The sequence below is a fragment of the Taeniopygia guttata genome, chromosome 2 (assembly GCF_048771995.1).
Source record: "Taeniopygia guttata chromosome 2, bTaeGut7.mat, whole genome shotgun sequence".
In the NCBI taxonomy this organism is placed as follows: Eukaryota; Metazoa; Chordata; class Aves; order Passeriformes; family Estrildidae; genus Taeniopygia; species Taeniopygia guttata.
This window is the reverse complement of record NC_133026.1, coordinates 42,210,252-42,231,360: the sequence shown is the minus strand read 5'-3', so window position 1 is coordinate 42,231,360 and position 21,109 is coordinate 42,210,252. Positions and strand designations below refer to the sequence as shown.

Below are 21,109 nucleotides of genomic sequence, written 5' to 3'. Positions count from 1 at the left end.
TATGTCAAGAACTTGACTATTTGCCAAGAGTTTGACTGAAATGGCATATATATATCAGAGTGTTATTTCTCATACCACAAAAAGTGATAGTATTCAAGGCAGCACCAGAAGGCATAGAGATTTTTTCAAAATCAAAAATTAACAAAAGCCCAGTGGCTGTGTAGGCAACATAGCCTAGTGAAGACTTATTCTTAGAATCATCATAATCAGGCTACACAGCATGTGCAAAGACTCAGTTGTGGTACAAGTATCATCACTAGCAACATGAACCAACTTTTAAATATTTTCCTCTTTTTCAGGAGCAGTGGGTTCCTGCTCTTTGGTCTCCAGTTACATCTCATAAAGAGCTCTTCCTGTAGACAGATGAGAGAGATCTTCTTTGGAGGAGGGGTTGTAGTGATATTATTAGTAATAGTTAAACATCTAAAATTTGCCTGAAATCATCACCTCCAAAGAGTTGAGATGTATCCTACTTATTGTCTTCCTGCTCACAGAGAAAGTTCTCCAGAGTCAAGTTTAATTATTTCAAATAAACTAGCATTTCCTCCTAAAGTCCATAGTTCTCACTGGGATCTTTTGAGGTGGCATAGGGAAAAGGATATTTAAAATGCAATAGGTGTGTACAAGTCCACAGCTGCTTGCAACAAATATTGTATTTTTTATCATCAAATTATATTCAGTTCTATAAAAACAATCCCATTATCAAAGCATGCTAAGAGTAACCTACTGGAATTCTTTTCTTTTGAAGGAATTTTAGCATGAGAAGAGATTTAATTTTTACTTCTCACTCTAGTTCTTCACCTTCTCAGTAACAGGTACAACCATATTTAGAAGTCTGTAACTACAGACACATGAAGGCCCTGTAAGAGGCTGTTACCAGAGTTCCTGAGATCAAATCTCACTGTGCACTTTACTCTCATTTGGCTGGGAAGTGGAATAGCCTCTTGCCTTGCATTCAAACTAGTACACACATAATTGGGATCCCCACTGGGTTCTGAAACTATGAAAGCCTCATGTAGCTGCAGCAGTCTTACAGTAAGAATAATTTTAACCTAGTTTTTGTTCTGTCCCCTTACTCCAGGCTTCCTCATTGAGATCACATCTTGTCAGTGACCTGGGACATCAGGCAAAATGAGAGTACTAAACTGACTGATGTTCATTACACCACCAGGCTCTAGGTCAGGATTTGAAAAAAAAAGGTAAAATGGGTTATCTTTCCAAAGAGACTCAGCTGTTATGGAAACATAACGTGATGTACAATTTTACCCCTACCAACAGCCACAGAGAACAAATGGGTTGCTGCAAAAGCAAGTTACACCTGATGGAAAGTTGGTGCGTTATTTGTTTCTATTGCCATTAAGAGCATGCAAAAGTATCCTCTACGATCTCATTATGCCTATTAAAAAGTTTATATTTATACTGTTAGCTCTCAAGGGTCCTGTAGTAAAATGTTTAACTTATTCCCAACCAAATAGACTTGTTGCCATCTCACCCCTTCAGCTGAAAAGTAACAAATGGGTAGACACAAATCTCCTTCCCAAACTTGAATTTACTTTTCTTCAAGGAGCACAATTTATTTTTGTTTTGCTAACATTTTTCCATTGAAAGAAATTTTCATTAACATATTCTCAAGCAAACTCCAGGATTAAAGGAATTCATGTTTAAAATACCCTGTCAAAACTATGTTTGAGCACAGTCTGTTCTATGACTGGGTACAAGTCTTTCTATGCTTAAAAAACTGCTATGAAAATATAATGAATCTTACTTGCATTATATCCTGCTGCTACCAAACATATGCAAATGTTATATTGACATGTCTGGAAGTATTCTTCCTATTCAACAGGGAAAAAAAATTGAATTTGTGAAGTTGAAGTAACAGGATTGCCCTCTTAAAAAAAACCTACAGCAACCAACAATTCGCAATGGTTGTATTTTAACAGCTGTGAGTTATATCTCATTACACAAACCTGTGCAGACTATGAAAAAAGTGCAGCCACATATTTATTCAGAAAGAAATGAGGCTTTTTTAATTTTTTTTTTCCAAACAATGCTATTTTCAAGGAATATATGGTGGGAGGGTGGTGTCAAAACATAAAGCAAGTGGTTTATTTACTCGCATTCTGTTTTAACCTAAATTCAGTGTTTGAGCTCAAGTTTCTTCAGTCTTTCCTACAAGCTGTTTTGCAAATTTTAGATTATTTGAATGAAATCTTTTCATGTCAGCTACTTGCCCTTCCTCCTGTCTGACTGCAGCCTTCTGTTTGTTCAGCATTGCCAGCAAGCATGGAACAAGCTTCAGTGGCGTTTTGAGGGCAGTCCTGAAACTACTGGTCCCTCTAAATTCTGGTAATTATAGCATCAAATAAGGCAGAAAGCCACGGAGTTTGCTTCAGACTCACAAAAAACTGTCTTCAGTTCCCATTTTGCATGACAAATAAACAGGATGTTAGGAACTAATGACTTATGCTCTTCCAGTGTTAGACAGTTCAAAACAAAGATCCTGTTCTCTTCCTTCCCCCACAAAAAGAGAAGGGACCTTTCTGAGCCTCACTGATAAGTCAAACAGCTCTTGGTCCATCACCTCCACAGTCACATTTTGAGACACATGGTATGCTAGTACATAGAAAATCTCTGCAACAAAAACAGCTTGAAGAGGTGCAAGGAGAAGGCACAAACGTCACACAGTACAGAAGACTTCTGTTTTGATCTGGGCTAAAGAAAGTTGTTCTCAGAGAGGCTACACACTCTAACAGGCCAGCACAGTGTATTCCTTCTGGAAAGGATGTGATTAGTGCTAGTGGGTACTATTCCCAGGGGAAATGGCAAGGTTCAGCAATTGCAGTCAGAAACCAGAAAGCTTTGCCATTATTAAAGCTGCTGCAGTGTAGCGAATTGCAATGATAAGGCACTGAAATTACTTGAATCACAAGGTTTTCACTGACAGAACAGCAACTTCACATACCAAAATACCTGCAGAGAGAGGGACGAAGGGTTTAAACTTTCCATACGACAACACCTAGGTGAACACCAGATACCAGTTTTTTTCTGTCATTGTCTCACTATCCTTTTCAAAAAGAAGCTTGTTAACTGTCATGTTTTGAAGAAGCCTCTGGTCAGTGATTACGATGATGCAGAGATCAGTCACAGCATTCCTAATTTCCTGCATTTCCTTCAGAGGGAACTGAGACACAAGACCCATTTACAGAAAACAGCTGACATTGCTGGAGAAATCCTAGTGAATGTTGCACCTACTGTTGCTTAAAAAAACTTGTTATTCTGCTGAAAATGATTAGCAAGGAACAATACTGACTTACAAACACCTAGACATCACTCCAAAGCAACTGAAGCAATTGTTTATGGATATCCAGACTATACCACTGCCATTAAGCAATTGCTTATGGATGGTACAATTGCCAAGGGAGATACTGTATAAAAGAGCAAAAGGTCTTAAGTGCATTGCTTTATCACTCTCTGAGCAGAAATACACCAGGGAGTTTAAAGGAGGCATCTTTTCATGGCTGGTGTTCACTAAGCCTGACCCTTTTCATTACTGCCAGTTGAGGAAGGGTGACAGCTGTCAATCAGCTGACTGTGCCCTTTACTCATGAGCCTGTTATCTGTCTGGAGTTGCTTTCTGGTGGAATATTTACAGATGGACACCAGATACCTACCAGATGGACTCACTTCCTCAGAGAAAGCACTGAAAGGCTTCACATATCAGAAGGAAAAGGCATTCTTGTTAAAAGATACTGCCCACTGATGACTAGAACACTAAGGAAGGAATCAAGAGCACAGGGATGATAGGATATTTATAGATTAGGTCCCTTTGGAGGTAAGGGATGGGGATGAAACTGAGAAGGAATGCACAGAGCAAAAAATTGTCCGTATCTGCATTTCTGCTCCAGCTTAAGCATAGTTTTTGTCCTCTATAGTTACTTTGAAAAAGCCAATTCTTGCATGATAATGTATTTCCCTACTGTTGCCATCAGGGCCATGTTCTTGCTCAGAGACTGGTGCAGGAGATGTCATAAGGAAAAACATCTTTACCTGCTTTATGCAATTCAGACATTTTAATGCAAAAATACCACAAAACCCGAGCATTTTTTTATCAATGAGCTTGTGTTTTCAGTATTGATGCTGTGTAAGTAATTGCACTTTGAGAAAAGATAGGCATTCCCCATCAATGTCAATCAGTATTAACACTCTATCTTTCCTTGAAAAATATCTACTAGTTATAAATCATCTTAGAACTGATACTATCTCTACTTCGTGTTCAGAAAATAATTGCATGAATAATTTTTTTTTTCCAATTGGGCTATCTTCTGCCTGAGTCTAGTTTCAGTGCAGAAAAGAAGGCATATATTTGATGTTTGCCTCAGTTGAAAGAAGGTAATACTTGGGAGATCGCCTAATACCAGAAAACATGACTGTAATCTAGTCCATAAAATTAAAATTATGCTGTTTCATCTGTGGTTGTCTTGTGTTTCTGGAATTTAGATCTTTTATAAAGATATATGGCTGACCCAACTCCAGCCATGAGGGCTTTTTGTTCATTAAGCTTTGATCTATCCAGAATCTGAAATATTTATTAGTGAAACTTTTACTGTCACTGCCCTAAAAATGCTAGATAGTGACCTCACACAAGTTTTACATCAATATTTCTATGTACAACGTATTCCTTGGTAATTCCTGAACCACTGAAGAATTAACTGACTGTTCCCATACTGCCTGCAGGCACATCTATACTTAGGCTTCCCTAAAATAGGAACTAGACCAAAGAGCATGGCATGCTTCTGTGCTTGTTGCAAGTACAGGCACCAGAGCCGAGTACTGCAAAGATGCAAGCAGAGTCTTCAGCACCTCACTCCACTTTACCAGTTGGCTACTTCTCCAGGAAGGATCCTGATGCTCACCAGAAAAGGGCCCATCACCCAGGCAATACCCATTTCTAGTAACGCATTATCCAGGCTTCCTTCCAGGCAAAAAAGAACCTCTCAGCACTTTAGGGAATGCAAAAGGAGGCACTCCTGCACCTCTTCCAATAATCTTAATCCACAGTCTCTTTAGTCCTCTACAATAAAGTTCACATTAATTTCTTTTCTGCCCCAGGTCCCCCCAAAAATAGAGTCTAACCAGCCTTCTCTATAATTCTTTACATTGAAGGATACCAGGAAAATTTGAAGCAAAATATACAGCTGTAGCACATAACCCCAGTCTGGATTCAGAAAGATTAACATTATCTTGAGTTACACTAACAAACTTTGTTATGATACTAGAACTGTATCATAACAAAGTATTTTTCAAAATAAATCACATTATTCAACTCATTCAACAGTCTACCCCTTTTCAACAGTCTTAACTTAATAAACTATGTAAAGAAATGTTTCAAAAAAACATTTCAGGAGTTTCTAAAAACCTTTCCTAAAGTTTGAGAACTTCAAAACAAGACTGACATTCCAATGTAAAATTTCTTCCTTTTTTTTTAATGGCATTTTTCACCCTTCATGTAAGGGTTTTTTAGCAAGCTCTAATTATGAATATTCATCTCTATTAGAGAGAGGAGACACTCTATTCTCTAAAATCCCTTTCAAATAGACACTCAGGTCTACAAACGGATTTGAAGACCGAATAGTTACAGTCCCACTGCACCATGTTAAAAAGCAATTAGCTTAGCATTAATGAAAATGTAAAAGTACTCCCACTGCCTGAAGTTAAGGATCCCAAACATAATCAATACTACTGTTCAAAGCAGCTGTATCAGGAGATCTTCTCTCCATGCACTGTATACAGAGACTAACAATCTGTTTTGGCATCTCAGAGGTTTACCGTGTGGCATTGCTAATACCGTTCTAATAGCTACATCCCAAGACAGCAGTACTCCAAAAGATTATATGGTAAAACACAATGGAATGCATGTCTGGATAGCATCAAGAAAAGAATATGATGCATACTTGCACAAAAGTATACAAACCATTTTCTCCATAACACTAGATCCCACAACATATTTACCCCAGGTATTTATGCCTGTTGTTTAAAATACATGTTTTGGGGGATTTTATTTTTCTTATTTTTTGCTTGAAAGTAAGATATACAGCATAAATTACCATACTGACTGTAGTGCATTTTTGCAGTGCCAAGGTACTACTTTTTCACTTAAAAAAAAGTAGAGAACAAGGAAAAAAGTCCAAATGTCTACATGTCTGTGGCATACACAGTACAGTATCAATCAGAGGAAATCTAAAAAGGTGATGGCATATACTTGTGTTTAAACTACTTATCAAGACACTTGAAACTCAGCCAATACTCCTCCTAGATCCTTTAGGAAATCTGAAAGCATAGGTGAGAACTAGGCCAGGCTTCTGGTTTTTGCTGAAATTCAGACTAACGTTTTGCTACTGAATTAATGAAGCAACCCTGAAAAACTGGGAATCAGGCATATATTATTGTAGGAACACATAGATGCTAGAATAGGAGATGAAGACCTAACTGCTGATATGCATACTCATATTGAAAGAGACTCTGTATATATTCCAGCTGGAACATTGTGACCAAAGGTGACTATATTCACTTGACCTTAACATTCCAGTAGGTGACCTTGTTTTGCCTGTCTAAAAAAGGAAAACAGAGAAAGAACAGCTGAAGTAGAAATGTAGTCCTATCCCTTTTAATATTATCCAAAAACCCCATGAGATCCCTGGCCAGCTCCTGGTAACTTCGCATCAACCTACTAGAGAAAAACAAAACAGAACTACCAGACATTAGATATGACTGTAATCTGGATTTTGTTTGTTACAGCTGATTAAGAAAGAGAGCACTGACCTCAGTAGTGATGTTCCAGTAACACACAAAATGGTGGGATTTTAACTACAACAGGCAGCCTATTTTTTACAGACTCAGTTTGCTCAGAATCAAGAGATCATTTTCTCACATGTAGCTACAATAGATGTTTTAAAAAGTAACCTTCCATTTCACACACATAATAAATAGTATAGAGGAGTTTATACACATGCATGTCAAGTACACAAAGAATATGTTCATGTAAAACCACGCTCTGAAGTGTGAAAATATCTGAAATAACAATAAATAAGAAAATCAGTCTTTGCAGCTCAGTGCTGGAGTTTAGGAAAATCAGTCTTTGCAGCTCAATGCCGGAGTTTTTATTCTTAGTTTGTTTTCTGATATGTAAGATAGCTTGGAAGTCCCATCTAGCATTGTGCAGTCAAACTCCTAAAGAATGCCACCATTGCAAAACCAGCTCTGTAGGATCTCTGTATCCTACTGAAGCTAATCCCATGCAACTCTTCATCTCTTGTGATCTCCACCGCTGACTCTATGTAATTATTGGCTAAAACAGAAATTTTCAGCAAAACAATCTAGTTCCTTATTTTCCTAAATTGCTTTGGAATGTTAAGTATATTGTAGAATATACATTTTTACACAATAAAATGAGACTACTGTATGGACAATATAATAAAGCAACATTACTATTTCTTCACATGTATAAACTTCTCAACACAACTATTTCAAACATGTTCCGACTGTTTACAATTTCTGATTATTACTAGAGCCAAGTTAACTGTTTACTTGTGATGGTATTTCAGAAATGAAAGAAATCCTGGTGTTGTAATAACAAACACCTCCAGGAGATGAAATGAGGTTTCATAGAGCTCAACATCTTTTAAAAGTGACAATATAAATAAAGTCTGTTTGTACACACAAGGGCATTATAAGGTGCTACATCACCAGTCACACCAAGAATTTCAAGCTGTCTGAAAGAGCAGATCATTTTCCTGGTGTGGATTTGCATATACTGCTAGGTTGAAAGGACAGACAAGTATGTCAAAGCTCTCTGTTCCACTTCTTAAGTAATGATGGATTAAGATAAAATGAAGCTGCATCTGAAATGCTCTTACCTGCTGTTTGAGAGCCTCTAAAGATTCAAACTCCAATTTGGCGAGTTTCATCTGGATATCTCTTGGTTTATCAGGAATTACAAATGCCATGATAAACTTCATTGCTAGTAGCAAGTGCTGTGAAAAAAAACGAAAAAGAAAAATGTTGTTTTATAGAGTTTGAATCATGGAGAAAACAGCACAATATTCCTAAATTTTAGTAATAGAGGTATAAACAACGATTTCTCGTGACATGTGCAACACAGATTACCATAACCACATTAGGCCTCAGCTACTCCATAATTTTTGTTTGCAGTCATTCATAATTTGAATCTAAACACAGATAGTCTGCCTTATTTTCACAGTAATCCCATTTTCACTGTATACTATAACATTCTAATTGAATTTTGTATTTGTGATTCCAGATAAAATAATAGCTTTTAAAATGTATTATTGGTGTATAGGAATTGAATATATTATATACTTCACACAGTATCTACAGTCTCAGAATTTTTTCATGTACAAATATATATATATACACAAATACATATCAGATGAAATGATAACAGCATACATATGTGCATGTTATGATGCAAATGAAGCAAGCTATTGTAAAAGATATGAACAAACACAGAACTTCTGTGTTGGAATTAGAGAAGTTACTAAAATCCAAAATGAGAGCATCAGAAGAGAACAAAACTAAGTGAAATGTAATTCTTAAAGAAGGGACACACTCATGAACAGAAACTTCTTAGGTAATGAAGAAACATTCCATGTATAAGATATCAAATTAGTCATAATTTATTGCAAAACTTTATAATCTTTTTTAAGAGAAAACAGTCATGAAGTTCTGTTCAACCTAATCACTGAGCAGCCTCAAAATTTCACTTAAATATGCACTATCTCACAAAACACAAATGCCAAACTGTCAAAGGAATAGTTTTGTTTCTTCATTTATGTCAACTACAAACTAAATAATAAATCCTCTTGTATCAAGGCCTGAGCTGACAGTATGCTGCAAATTTGTAAGCAGGAACTTGCTCCTAGCTGAGAACAACCTGACCAAGATAAGGCAATACTCAAATATATGCTCTTAACTTCAAGCACATGCTTACACAGCCATGATGATTCTCATGGAGGTGCTTAAATTTAGGTAGCACATCCAAACTACTTCCCAAATTCCCTCGATTTTTAAATATAAAATGAGACAGAGCAGTGCTCCTCTCTGCAATACCATTTTGCTAAACTGTATGATCCTGATAGACTTGGGCACATGAATAACAACATAACAGACCAAAAATCCCTCAGATTCTGGTATTACACAAGCAAGAATCTAACAAAAACACTACAGACTTCACAGGAGCTGTGGTGAAACTCTAAACAAACTAATATGGAAGAGTTAAAGTAAAACGTACGATTATGGTAACAAGAGAACAATGACAAAGAGACATACGTTAAAATATTTCTTAAAATGTATTGCAGAAACATAGTAGATCTAAGAAACAAACATTACAAGAGGTGAAAGGAAGGCTGAAAATTGATATAATAAACAAACAAAGACTAAAAGTTTAATGAACCAACTGGCATTGTTTGCTGTGTAATGCAATGGTTAATATCACATTATTTTAAAAATTATGTCGACAGTACAACATTCTCATTAAAGAGGTGAATGGAAGGCTGAAAATTAATATAATTAACAAACAAAGACTAAAAGTTTAATGAACCAACTGGCATTGATTGCTGTGTAATGCAATGGTTAATACCACATTATTAAAAAAATTATGTCAACAGTACAACATTCTCTCCCTCATTTAGATTTTCTTCTCCCCCTCTAGTTAACACTGTCTGCTACTAAGAAACTTTTCTTCCAAAAAAAAATATTATAGCAAATAATGTTGGTTTATGCTGGAAACACACAGCAAGAAAACATGTATCAGAGTCAGCTTTGGAGGAATCTCTTAAATGTAAAAAAGGAAAACTGTTGACGACAACAACTGAACAAGACAAACAATACTCCGGCGCAGAATAGAGTCATAAGTAATCACAGGCTGACGGGGAATACTAATCTACAGACAGAATTTCAGTATGTAAACGTCAAAGTAAAGAGAACAAATTGGGAGTTACTCAAAACTAAATAACACAATTGGGCTGAAATCTTATGCTTAAGGCAGAATTAACAAAAATTGTGACATTTGGAGAAGGATATTTATTTGAAAAGTTACAATGAACAGTTAAAAAGAGACTCAGCATCACACAATGTCACTTCTAGATGCTTAAAGTCCTCTGCACATTACTCAGTAAAAAAAAGTACTTTTGAAATCATATTAAGGAGTGAAAATCAAGGTTTGCAACGGTAATTATTCAAGCAGTGCCTCTTGAGGGGTTTTAAAAATATAAGCCACGTGAGTAACTTTACACAAAGACTTCAAAGTAGTTCCAAATTCAAAGAGCTTTTAAGAAAATACAACAAATAATTTCAAGGAAATGTAAATAATATTATGGAGGCTAGAGACTGACTAAGTTTTTCCTGTTTTTATTACAGGTGAGGAAGGAATAGAAGAGACATTTAGGGAAACCAGAGCAAAACCCAACAAAAACACTGCAGTTAATCCTGGAAAACATTGTATATTTTCAAACAAATTTAGAAGAGCAACATGTTTTAAATTGCTTCACTAGGTAATGACTTTCACTGCAGGATTTGCTTGTCAGAAATTAGTTTTCATGCTAGCACAACAAACACAAGGATACAGTCTTAGACACAAAGGCAGAACCTCTGATTCATCTTCAAGCTGGAGAGGGATCAGAAGTTGGAGTACAGATGTGGGAAGTCACTACTTTTACCTGCCCCACTGTCATGTCTTTCCTAGGCATCCACTAAGAGCCATTGTTAAAAAAAAAAAATTAAAAATTACAGGGTTAGGTAGACCTTTGGTTTACTCCTCTGAATGGCTTTATAATGCTCCTTTTCCCTCCCATTAAAACAAAGCTTTATCAGTCATAAAGTGCCCCCGCTGTGGGGGATGTCCCTGTGTGCAAGACCAGTGACTTTAGAAAATACACTGGACTTAACAGACTGCAAACTGAGCTCAAGCCCACCTCATAACTCCCATGAACCTGAAAAAAGCCATCAGATAAACAGCCTCCCTTGGATAACTTTTCCAGCTGTTCATATTTGCAAATTTAGAACAGTATTAATAAAACTGTCAAGGTAGAAATTATGAATCTGGGTCATGTGATGCAAGAAACATCTTGAAAATAAATGGATCTATTTTATTAACAGTTTATATTTAATTTTGAAATTGTAACTTGACAAAAGAAATGTAAGTAGTTATTCAAGAGAAATTGAAGGAAAAAGCAGGGAGTCAAGTAGTTAAGTTCATTATATCAGTCGCATTCCCATACTGGTTTCGTAATCTTGTTTAGTACAACTCCTGCAAGTCAGATACGCAAAAAGCAGACATCTGCTTTCAAAAAAGAAATGTCCATGGACTATAGTATAAATGACCAGAAGACAACAAGTTTTACTTTCATTACATTAACACTACTATGAATATGTTATAAAACCAAAATACTAACGTTTATCCAAATTTGCTACACTAGCATAAATGTATCTGTTCAATATTAAAAATTTCTTCATAGAGCTGGTTTTTAGTTTAGAGGTTTTTTTTGTTTTTTGGTTTTGTTCAGTTTTTTAATGAAATCAGGTTACAAACCCAACCATTCTTTCTATCTGCAACAATTAAAAAGCAGTGTTGTTTTCAAGAACATGCCTTTCATGGTTACAAACCGACTATTCCTCTGCAGGGTAACATTCCCACAAGCTGTAAGTTCTCCAATGGCAACAGCAAAGCCCCCTCTTATTTTGCAGTGTGCCAAATGAGCACACAAACAGCACTGAACCTCTTCCCCCTGATAAATGCAGTGCCATCAAACTCTTGTGGTCCTGTGCCAGGTGCTTGGCGAGCTAGAGGAACTGTTCTGCAAAGCCACTGACAAGAGCAGAAGCAGCAGCTGTGTTTTGCAGCAGTGGGTCCACAACCTCTTCTAAAACAGAAATTGCCAATTAGGGTTAAATTCCTGAAATTATGAACAGCTAATTTGATTTCTATTGTGGTTTTATCACAGTGATTCCTGACAAAATCTACTCAACCGAAAAAAAATAAAAGAACACAAGCAATAGCTGTGTTGCTGGTTATCTGATAAAATGCACGCCAATCATCAGCCTGGGGAGACATTAATAAAATTTTGCATCAAAAGCCTATTTTATAATCTACTGTTTATAGAAACTTTCAATTAAAATCAGAAATCTGGAGCTACACTAGCCTAGAACAGTCCATACTCTGAAGCAAGGTGGTCTCTTGTTACTAACTCTGCACAAGTGAAGGACCCACTCAAAAGCCAACACCTGAAAAAGGCACCTCACTCAGAACCTCTGTCCTCTGCTGGCCTTTGCCAAAGGAAAGCATCACTGCAGACCCATGTTGTTGTCAGAGCAGAAGGCAGGGAGATCATTAGCTTCCTTGGCTAGGACTCCAGGTCACAGTATTCTGACATTAAAATAAGCTAAGTTCAAACACTAAGAACAGGCAAAACAAACAAACAAACAAAACAACAAAAACAACAACAAAACCACAAACAAACAAACAACCTCCAAAATAGCACCAAACCAAATTCTGTCTTTTAGTGGCAACAGTTTTTAGTTTTGTGGGTCTTGCATCTTTCTGAGAAGAGCAAAAAAAGCAGGAGGAAAGTGAAAAGTAATTCTGTCAAGGGAGCAATACAGGCAAAGAAAAATTTTCATAAAGCTCAGGAAGTTCAATTAAATTAAACTGTCTTTAATAGATATCAATAAATTTATGAGCAAACATTTCTGCAATATAATAAGAAGAAAGCATGACCAAACCTTCCTTCCCTCCTGTAGACTGAACTGGCTTCAATAGAAGAGTCTTGCTAATGGCACAGAATTATCACAGCTGAGGAACTTTAAAAAGGGCCTTTCTTCTGCTACTCTGATAAATGCTGCTTTTAAAATCACATATCCCATATATTATTATAGAAATTTTCTTTCAAAATTTAATTGTATCCACAAACATGTACAAAATCCTGGGGGAGGAGGGGGAAGAAATTACAAAAAAGTTATTACATGTTGGGTCTAGTTCATGGTTTCTTCACCTCTCCCATTAATCTTCTCTTCCACAAGCTTCCACATGCACCCCCTCACAATCCTAACACCTACCACAATCTGTAAGCTCCCTATTTATTTGTTCCCAAAGCAGCATAGCCCATTTCTCCCTCATTTCAGCCTCCTCCCTGCTGAAACTCCAGGGAAACACTAGGGCTGAAGTGCAGCCTCCCTGTCTCAGATCCAATGCCTCTCGCCATTCCAGCACAGTGAAATGTGTCCCCATTCTCAACTGAAGTATGCTCAGTACAGGTGAAAAGTTCATGCACGTAACACCTGATGTGCTTCTTTGAGACACTACAAAGCATATAAACCAGAGATGTTTCAGAAGCTTGTATCTTTACCAAGCTGGGACAGTTTTCTAATAGGAGCATCACAAAGCACATTCTTTAGATCAGAGTGCAACTTCTGTCAATCTGTGCACTGCTACCTCAGAGCAGAGATACAATGCCTCAACATAACAACAATCTCATTTTTATATATTTATAAATAGCCTATCTTTATTTCTTTGCCTACAGATCTTCTACTTTCACAAAAGGTGGAAGGCATTTATTTTAAATACAAAACCTCAAAACTCCAAACTTAAAAGAACCTGTCCAGCAGGAAGAGTTTCAACCTGTCCCATTAAAGTGTGGCTGAGGTAGAGGCAAGTGAGGAGAAGCTTATTACAAAACGTGTCGGGCAGCGTGAGCAGACGGCATTATCCGGTCCATTTATCATCTGCACCAGAACATCCGTTTCCTCCCCTCACATCCTGAGCACGCACACACAAATGCTGCCCAAGGAAACCTGGCAGCTCCATTTCTGCCAGAACGTTTCACAGACTGTCAGAAGGGCAGGAGCAGATCACCCATCTTCTGTTGACCAAACCAGCACGTTTGAAACCTACACTCGCTCAACAGAGTACTTAAGCTTATGTTTTGTTTTAAGCATATCTATGATTATACTTCAGTTCAGAAAAACATTTAAGCCTGAAAATGCCCAAGCCATTTGCTGAATCTGGATCTTAAAACTGAATGGCTGAATCACAATGCTTTTTTTTTTTTCTGGAGGTGGCTGAATGTGACATGTATTCAATTAGTTTGAAGGAAAAATGCCAGCTTGCATGGTGTCTCCTTGCATTTATACTTCAGAAACTGTTTTAGGTAGTGCAGAAATCCTGGTCTGTATTTTTACTACCAATCCACTGTAAAACATCACAAGTAGAAATCTACGCTGAAAAAGATAACTACTTAATATGTAGTTCTGAAGTAAAAAGTATTAAACTGCATCATGAGAATCTGAGTTCGTTTTAGTGGCTCTGGCCTCTATAAGCACTGAAACACACCTCTTTCCAGATAAGTCTGTCTTACGCCTTAAAACTAATAAATTGGTTTCTCTCAGAAGAAGTAAATTTATTCTGAATACTACAATTGTTTCATATACTATCAAAATGGAAAGAAAAAATAAAGAAGACATTTCCAGACCAGCACTGCTGAGCGAGAGATAACATATAAGACAAAAAGAATGGTTTTTTTTTAAGTAAACAAAAAAAGAAAAGGTTAAGATAATCGCTAAGGAAACAGATTCTGTGCTCATGTTTCCAGGAAGCAACTGCAGAAGCAATGAGTTAAGCAAAGCAAAAAATAAAATACTGCAAACATCATCTCCTAGTGAGGAAGCTGGTCTTTTCTGCCTTACATATTTTTGTAGTCTCCTTCTGTTTTCAAAAAGATCTCTACAAGACTGCTTGGAAAGCAAGCATAGTCCTATTTTTGCTCTTGAAAAGCCCTAGAAAGTATTTAAACCAGATATAAATTAACACATGTCAAATCAACAAATATGTATTAAATCAGGGAAAGTCAAATAAATAAATATTCCATCAAAAGATATACTAATAAACTCAAAAGCACAAGTAATCTGGTCATAATTGTGACTATCCTTCTGTCTTATGGCACCATTATGCTTTCTAGTAACTCAATATTTTTTTAAAAACAAAATTTTCTCATTATTTATAACTTATTTTTACTAGTGTTTAAACCACAGCTGTAACATATCATATTCAGCCAGTAATGAACTGAAGCATTATCTGATTTTATTAGACTTTTTGACAAGATTTAGAAGCCAACTGTTCTCTGTAATTTTCTCCACCAATAACAATTAAGATCTGAGGCAGCCTAAAGTCTACAGAAATTTTGTCACCAACTTACCTGGCACTGGAAAAAACCCACTAGTTCATTATTTTTCACCATTTACATATCTTTTCAAGGCTTTAAAAGATTTATTTTACACTGGAATTTTAAGCCTACCTTTAGATTACTTCTTCAAGACTGAAGTATGAAAAAAAGAGGGCCAAGTGCTAGTAGAGAGGGTGTTTTATACCAAGCCATACATATGTACCCAAGCACCATTTCCCCCTCTCTCCAGGGAAATTGCCATTTTTTATATCTATCACTACAAATTAAGGATTCAGCATGTCCTAGAAATACCTGCTGAAAGAAAAAAAATTCTAAATAGAAGATCTTCGGCTATCAATCTTCCCCACAGATTCTAATTGACTGCAGCTTGGGGAAAAACAGTTGACATAATAATCTTGTTGTATAAACACAGCATATTCTGTGACAAAAAATATTTTACAATACACCACACTTGCAACACTGTCTGTATAAAAGCCTCTATAAAACTCCAGCATACACAAATGAGTGTTTCAGACATGTTACAGGAACAAGAATTTTCTCACATCCATTTAATCCTGCAGTCAATTCAGAAGACATGAAAAAAAAATCACAGTAGAGTAAATTTGTCTTGGAGATTGTAATTATCTGCTAATGGTTAATTTTGCAGTAACTCAACAGTCTTCAAACTAGCATGATAATACACCCATCTCTATGTTACTATTACATAATCCTGAAATGTTTTGGCACAATGCTTATCTCAATTTATGGCCAGCATTTAAAAGGAGCTGGGAAGAGAGTTGCCAAAAGCCAAATTAGCTAATGCTGAATGTAATGAACAGCAGAGCTTTGATCATGCTCTGAAATAAATTCTAAGTGAAAAGTGGAAAGAAGGATGCCCATGGAATTAAAATTGACAGTATGATTAATACAAGCCATATGAAGGTGCCTCTTAGCTGATTGCTAACGTTTCATAGTGGCTTCCATACTGACAGCTGTAGTTTACTGTCAAAATGCCCTAATGTTCCACATCAAAGAAGAGAGGAAAAATTGCCATTTTCTATTAATCTGCAAAACTTATACTTCTTTCCACATTGAAGTCATACAGTTTTCTCTGTGAAAAGAGATACAAGGAAATTATGGTATGAGTCACTGAACTTATGCATTGTAAAAATTCTATTCAACAGGGCTCAAAAATTCCTCCTTGGTTACCAGACTAGATGACCTGTCATTAGCAAGGAGATATGAAGCAATGTTTCTGCCAGGGTTTTAAAACTACTGTTAGTTCAGTGATAAACAGAATTTGTCACCTACTGCAAATATCACAGATTTCAGGATCTCTTTGTTCCTGCTTCAACCAGACCTCACTTGTCCTAGTCCAAGCTGAAGTGAACAGATATAAAACTTCCAATTGAGATGTGGACAGATTGAGCAAAGATACTAAAATGTACAATATGAAAGCAAATCCACTATACTTCAACAAGCCTTACAGATGGTTTTCCCAAAGCTGTGGGGTGGTTCTGGAGACTGAAAGACAATTAGACTCATCTTTTTTTTTTTTTTTCCAGTTCGAAAACTGGTGACGAATTGATGATGAAAAAGGTGATGTTGCATCTACATTAGAATTTAAATTATTTTAAACATTGAAATTTATGTTTTGTCACCTTGACAGCAAGAAACAAAAATGGTAACTGGTGTATAGTTTTAAGAGTGAAGTCTCAGCCAGTCATTCTTTAAAATGATACACACTTTAAGTGTGAATAACAAGTTCTCCCACTAGATGCATTGCATTACATTTACAGCTATTTGCTTATTTCTCTCACAACTCCCTGGCTTTAGTCTTAGCATGCTTTCAAAGTGAATTCAATAGAACATTCATCCTAGTGAAAGATCTCTTTGCCTCACAACACCAAGATAAATAAAGAACCATAACTGAATAAACACATTTTAAATAAAACATAGTGTTTCACCATACTGTCAATGCATCTGCACTGAATGAGTCAAGATTTTAGTGTATTGCACAGCTTTCTTCCTACTGTATTGCATTCACCCTGTTCTAAGCGGTTTGATTTGCTCTACTTCTGTTTGAAGTTGTAAGCAAATTCTGTAGGACATGGCACATTTTTTAATCTGGACTAAAAGGTGACTCATGCAATGTTAAATAATAAACAAAATGTCACAGGCATGACTCAACTGAGAATAAACCAACAGTATTGCAATATATCACACTCTAATCTGCAGATTAATTGTTGTCTCTATTCCTGAACAACTTTAATCAAAACAAATTAATAGAAAAGAGTCCAATAAAACTAGCTAATCTGAAACAATTGTGTAGGGAAAAATCACAACTGACTATTTTTCATAATAGGGAATTCATCACCTGCATTTCTTCCTGTAAAAACTAAAGGGGGTTTTTTGTCAGAACTATGCGAAGTCAAATAATCCTTTGCTTTTCTAATAAAGGTCAGGAGGAAAGCTTTCCATTCAGCTGGAGTATTTTATTAAATATTGCAGCAGGTGCTTGGATATGCTGCCAACTCCTAAAAAGCTTTCATTAAAACGGTATCTTAAAAAAAAAAAAAATAAAGACCTATACATCCTCCTCAAGCCCTCTTTATCTTTTTTCTGGATGGATATTCATAAAATTACAGGTCATTTTCTCTGTTTCGGAACACCATTACCTGCCCTAGCTATAAAAAGAGTTCCTCATCAAAGCTGCTGGAAGTTAGACATGCAATTCTCACATCAGCTTTTATGGCCAGGGCAGATCTCTGCAACAGAGTACGGCCTTACCTTAGCCTTAGCTGCTAACCTGCATCAGCTTCTTGGGAACATAATTGGTTTGCTCAAGCTGACAAAAAGAGAACCTTTAACTGTGTGCCAAACTCACTTTTGAGACAAAATCCTGCAGTTAATGCTGAACTCTTTGTGTGATATGCAAGTAATGGAGTTTTGCAGCAATAACACCTCCTAACTTCATGCACTCATGTAAAAGCAGCCTAAGAAACGCTTCCAGAACTGCTCATGTCTTTAAGGAATGCAAAGCCCTTGGAAAGGTGAATTCTTCAGAAGAGAGGAAGAACAAGCCATGCTCTACACAGTGGCACTCAGTGGTTCTATCAAGTCCTTCTGTCAGCTGAGAATGTGAATTCCAACACAAAGATTACAAAGCAGTAATCCCTAACTGGGATACATACAACTCCATCCGTGCAGTACTGTTTTCCAAAAATATCAGCATAACCCAACACTTACAGCTTGACAAATTCAGTGGGCATTTGTGACATCTTGACAAATCCACATTTGAAACAGAAGAGGTTGTCAATTGAACTCTGATGTATAAGGAGAAAGGAATACCAGCAAATATGAGAATACATCAACAAATACCTTTATGTACTCATTTAAGAGTTTTTATCTGAGACTTGGTAGTCTGGCCTTTGGAACTACAGTCTGAACAGAAAACCAACCGATCAATCTCAATGGTGTAAGAATTTTGACAACATGTAGTGAGCATAATTTCTCATCTCCCTAAAAATAGCAAGCCTGAAAGCAAAAAAAAAAAAATCTAAAAGAGCTCTATTTACAGATTCAATTAGAATTTTAAGACCATTTGGAGAAAAACTAACTTGCAGCAAGGGTTCAGCATCACTTTGTTGCTATGAAACATTATCATATAGGAATAATCAGCCATAAAAACCTACAGCTGACTCGTTCCATGGCAGAAATTATCTCAGCTGAGAAGGACACTTTAATTTAAAATGAAGTAAGTAGCAATTTTGAACATGGCTCTGAAATATACCTTAAGAATCTCAAACTGGTAACACTCAGATGTCAAACAAGATCCTGGACTTAATAACTAAATTTGAACAGATCCTTGTGTAATTATAACAATGCATGCAAGCACAGTCAGGTGGGAAAACTGAGACACTTCATGCACAAATCTCAACAGAACTGACCCAGGCCGTCTTGAGAATCTGAACAGTCCAGGGATTAAAGGAAATAATCACCTCTATCTATGACTTTAGAAGGCCTGCTACTAATAATTTAAAGAGGTAACATGATACTAAAAAGACCAGTATCTCAGCTGCAAAACTCATTCTGGGAATGAGAGAAAGCTGTGAAGAGACATTACCTCACTACAAGAGTAACTTCTGGCAGCAGTGACTTGGGCTTGCTGTGAACGAGGACAATGGTGTTACAGAAGTACATATCCCACATACTTTGAGTTTTGAACCAGTCCTGGGTCTGCACACAGAGACTGATGAAAATCAGGTACCTATGTCCTGAATCTGGGGACCATTTGTAATTACTGATTTGCCTTATGACCACACTGAAAAGTAATACACTTTCTTCTCTTAAAAGTTAAGAAAATGCTGGAAATGAAAGAATTCTACAGTGCCTTTCCCTTTGCTTGTAGATGAAGCAAGTTACAGCTCCTTTTTTGTGCTAAGTGTGGGTAAGGAGAGTTCTTCAGGACAAATGAGAGAAGCATGAGAAAAATGCAAAAGCATGTGAGTGTACAAGACTGAGCAAAGCTGGTGCATGAAGGCAAGACTTGCTGCAAACAGAGCATGCCTTGGAATGGACTGTGATGTCCCAGTACTCTGCCAGCTTCGCTGCCCCCAAACTGCAATGCAAGCCAATTTACCATCTCTACACCCTGCTGTCTCCAAAAAGGACAAGATGACTCCTGGGGTGCAGAGACAGGTGATCATCTCTAAAAATAGGCAGTCCTAGTAAATTAATGCAATTAATGTCTTCAAAAGAAACACGATTATAGAAGTGAAAACACTGAAGGATCACAACATTTCAAATCTTTTATCCAAACAGACTCCCTCAACAGTTACATGAATCTGAACTACAAACAAAACAGCAGCACTGTGAACTGGCAGAACATGAACAAAATTTTCACTTTGTTGAGACCCTGCCTTTTTCCCCTTAGAAGTTCTTTAAGAGCTGATACTTGAGAGTAGAAATCTCTAAAACCTCCTGGCCTAGATTTTATCTTTTTTTGCCCTTTTTTATATCCTTGACCAAGTGTTGTTTGTTAATCTAAACACACACATCCTTGTGTACAAAAGAAGTCATCCCAATATTCTCAAAAAGGTTAAGAAAATACAATGGGAGAACTTGTCCAGGAATGCTTGAGAGGTCTGGCAGTACTTGATATATGGAGTTTTGTGGCATAACAATTAAGGAATTATCTTCTAACTTAGTAAATTGTTACACAAAGCAAAAGATTAAAGTCATGTCAGATAAAAAACAGGCTCATAAATCAATTTGGCTATTTACACTTTTTTCCTAACATCTCATCAAACATTTTTACTCAGAGAAGAAATATGCCTCAAACACAGGAAAAAAATTTCTCAGTCAAGCAGTATCTGAAGGTAAGACTTTCCAGCATGACAAAAATCATTATGAGAATAAAATTGAGTATATTTTTCCTTCAAACCAAGGGAACGTTACCTTTCTTTGATAATACTAAATGGTTTTGGGTTAGATAAAATTACATCACTGTATATAGCAATTTAAAAGCCATTTTTATGATTATGTACTTTGCACTTAAGCACCACAGGAACCAAGTTCTCTCAAGCCAGAAATAGTATCTTTACTAGTCAGCAGACTAGTTCACTAGACCTTATTCACTTTCAAGGGGAACAAGCATATTATCCTCACATCTGAAAAGTATCTAGATTGCTTTCAGAATTTACAGAGATGTCAGATGTAAAAGAGAAAAGTTCCAAACACTGTACGGCTTCTACTTTTGTTTTACATGACTATGAAGGCAAATATTTTTTTAATTTTATTTTTACTGCTTACCCAATCTTTTAAAATTAGTTACTATGTTTCAAACACTATATCACTGAACACATAGCATACGTTTA

At 36.5% G+C, this 21,109-nt stretch overlaps 1 protein-coding gene across 2 annotated transcripts in view; it reads right to left on the bottom strand.

Moving 5' to 3' along the window:
• The window catches only part of ANO10 (anoctamin 10), a 121,480-nt gene that overhangs the window by 33,059 nt on the left and 67,312 nt on the right, over positions 1-21,109 (bottom strand). For both annotated transcript variants that reach the window (XM_030265030.4, XM_030265031.4), the window contains exon 12: positions 7,914-8,030. In XM_030265030.4, coding sequence (XP_030120890.4) covers positions 7,914-8,030 — 117 coding nt within the window. The remainder of the gene's footprint in view (positions 1-7,913; positions 8,031-21,109) is intronic.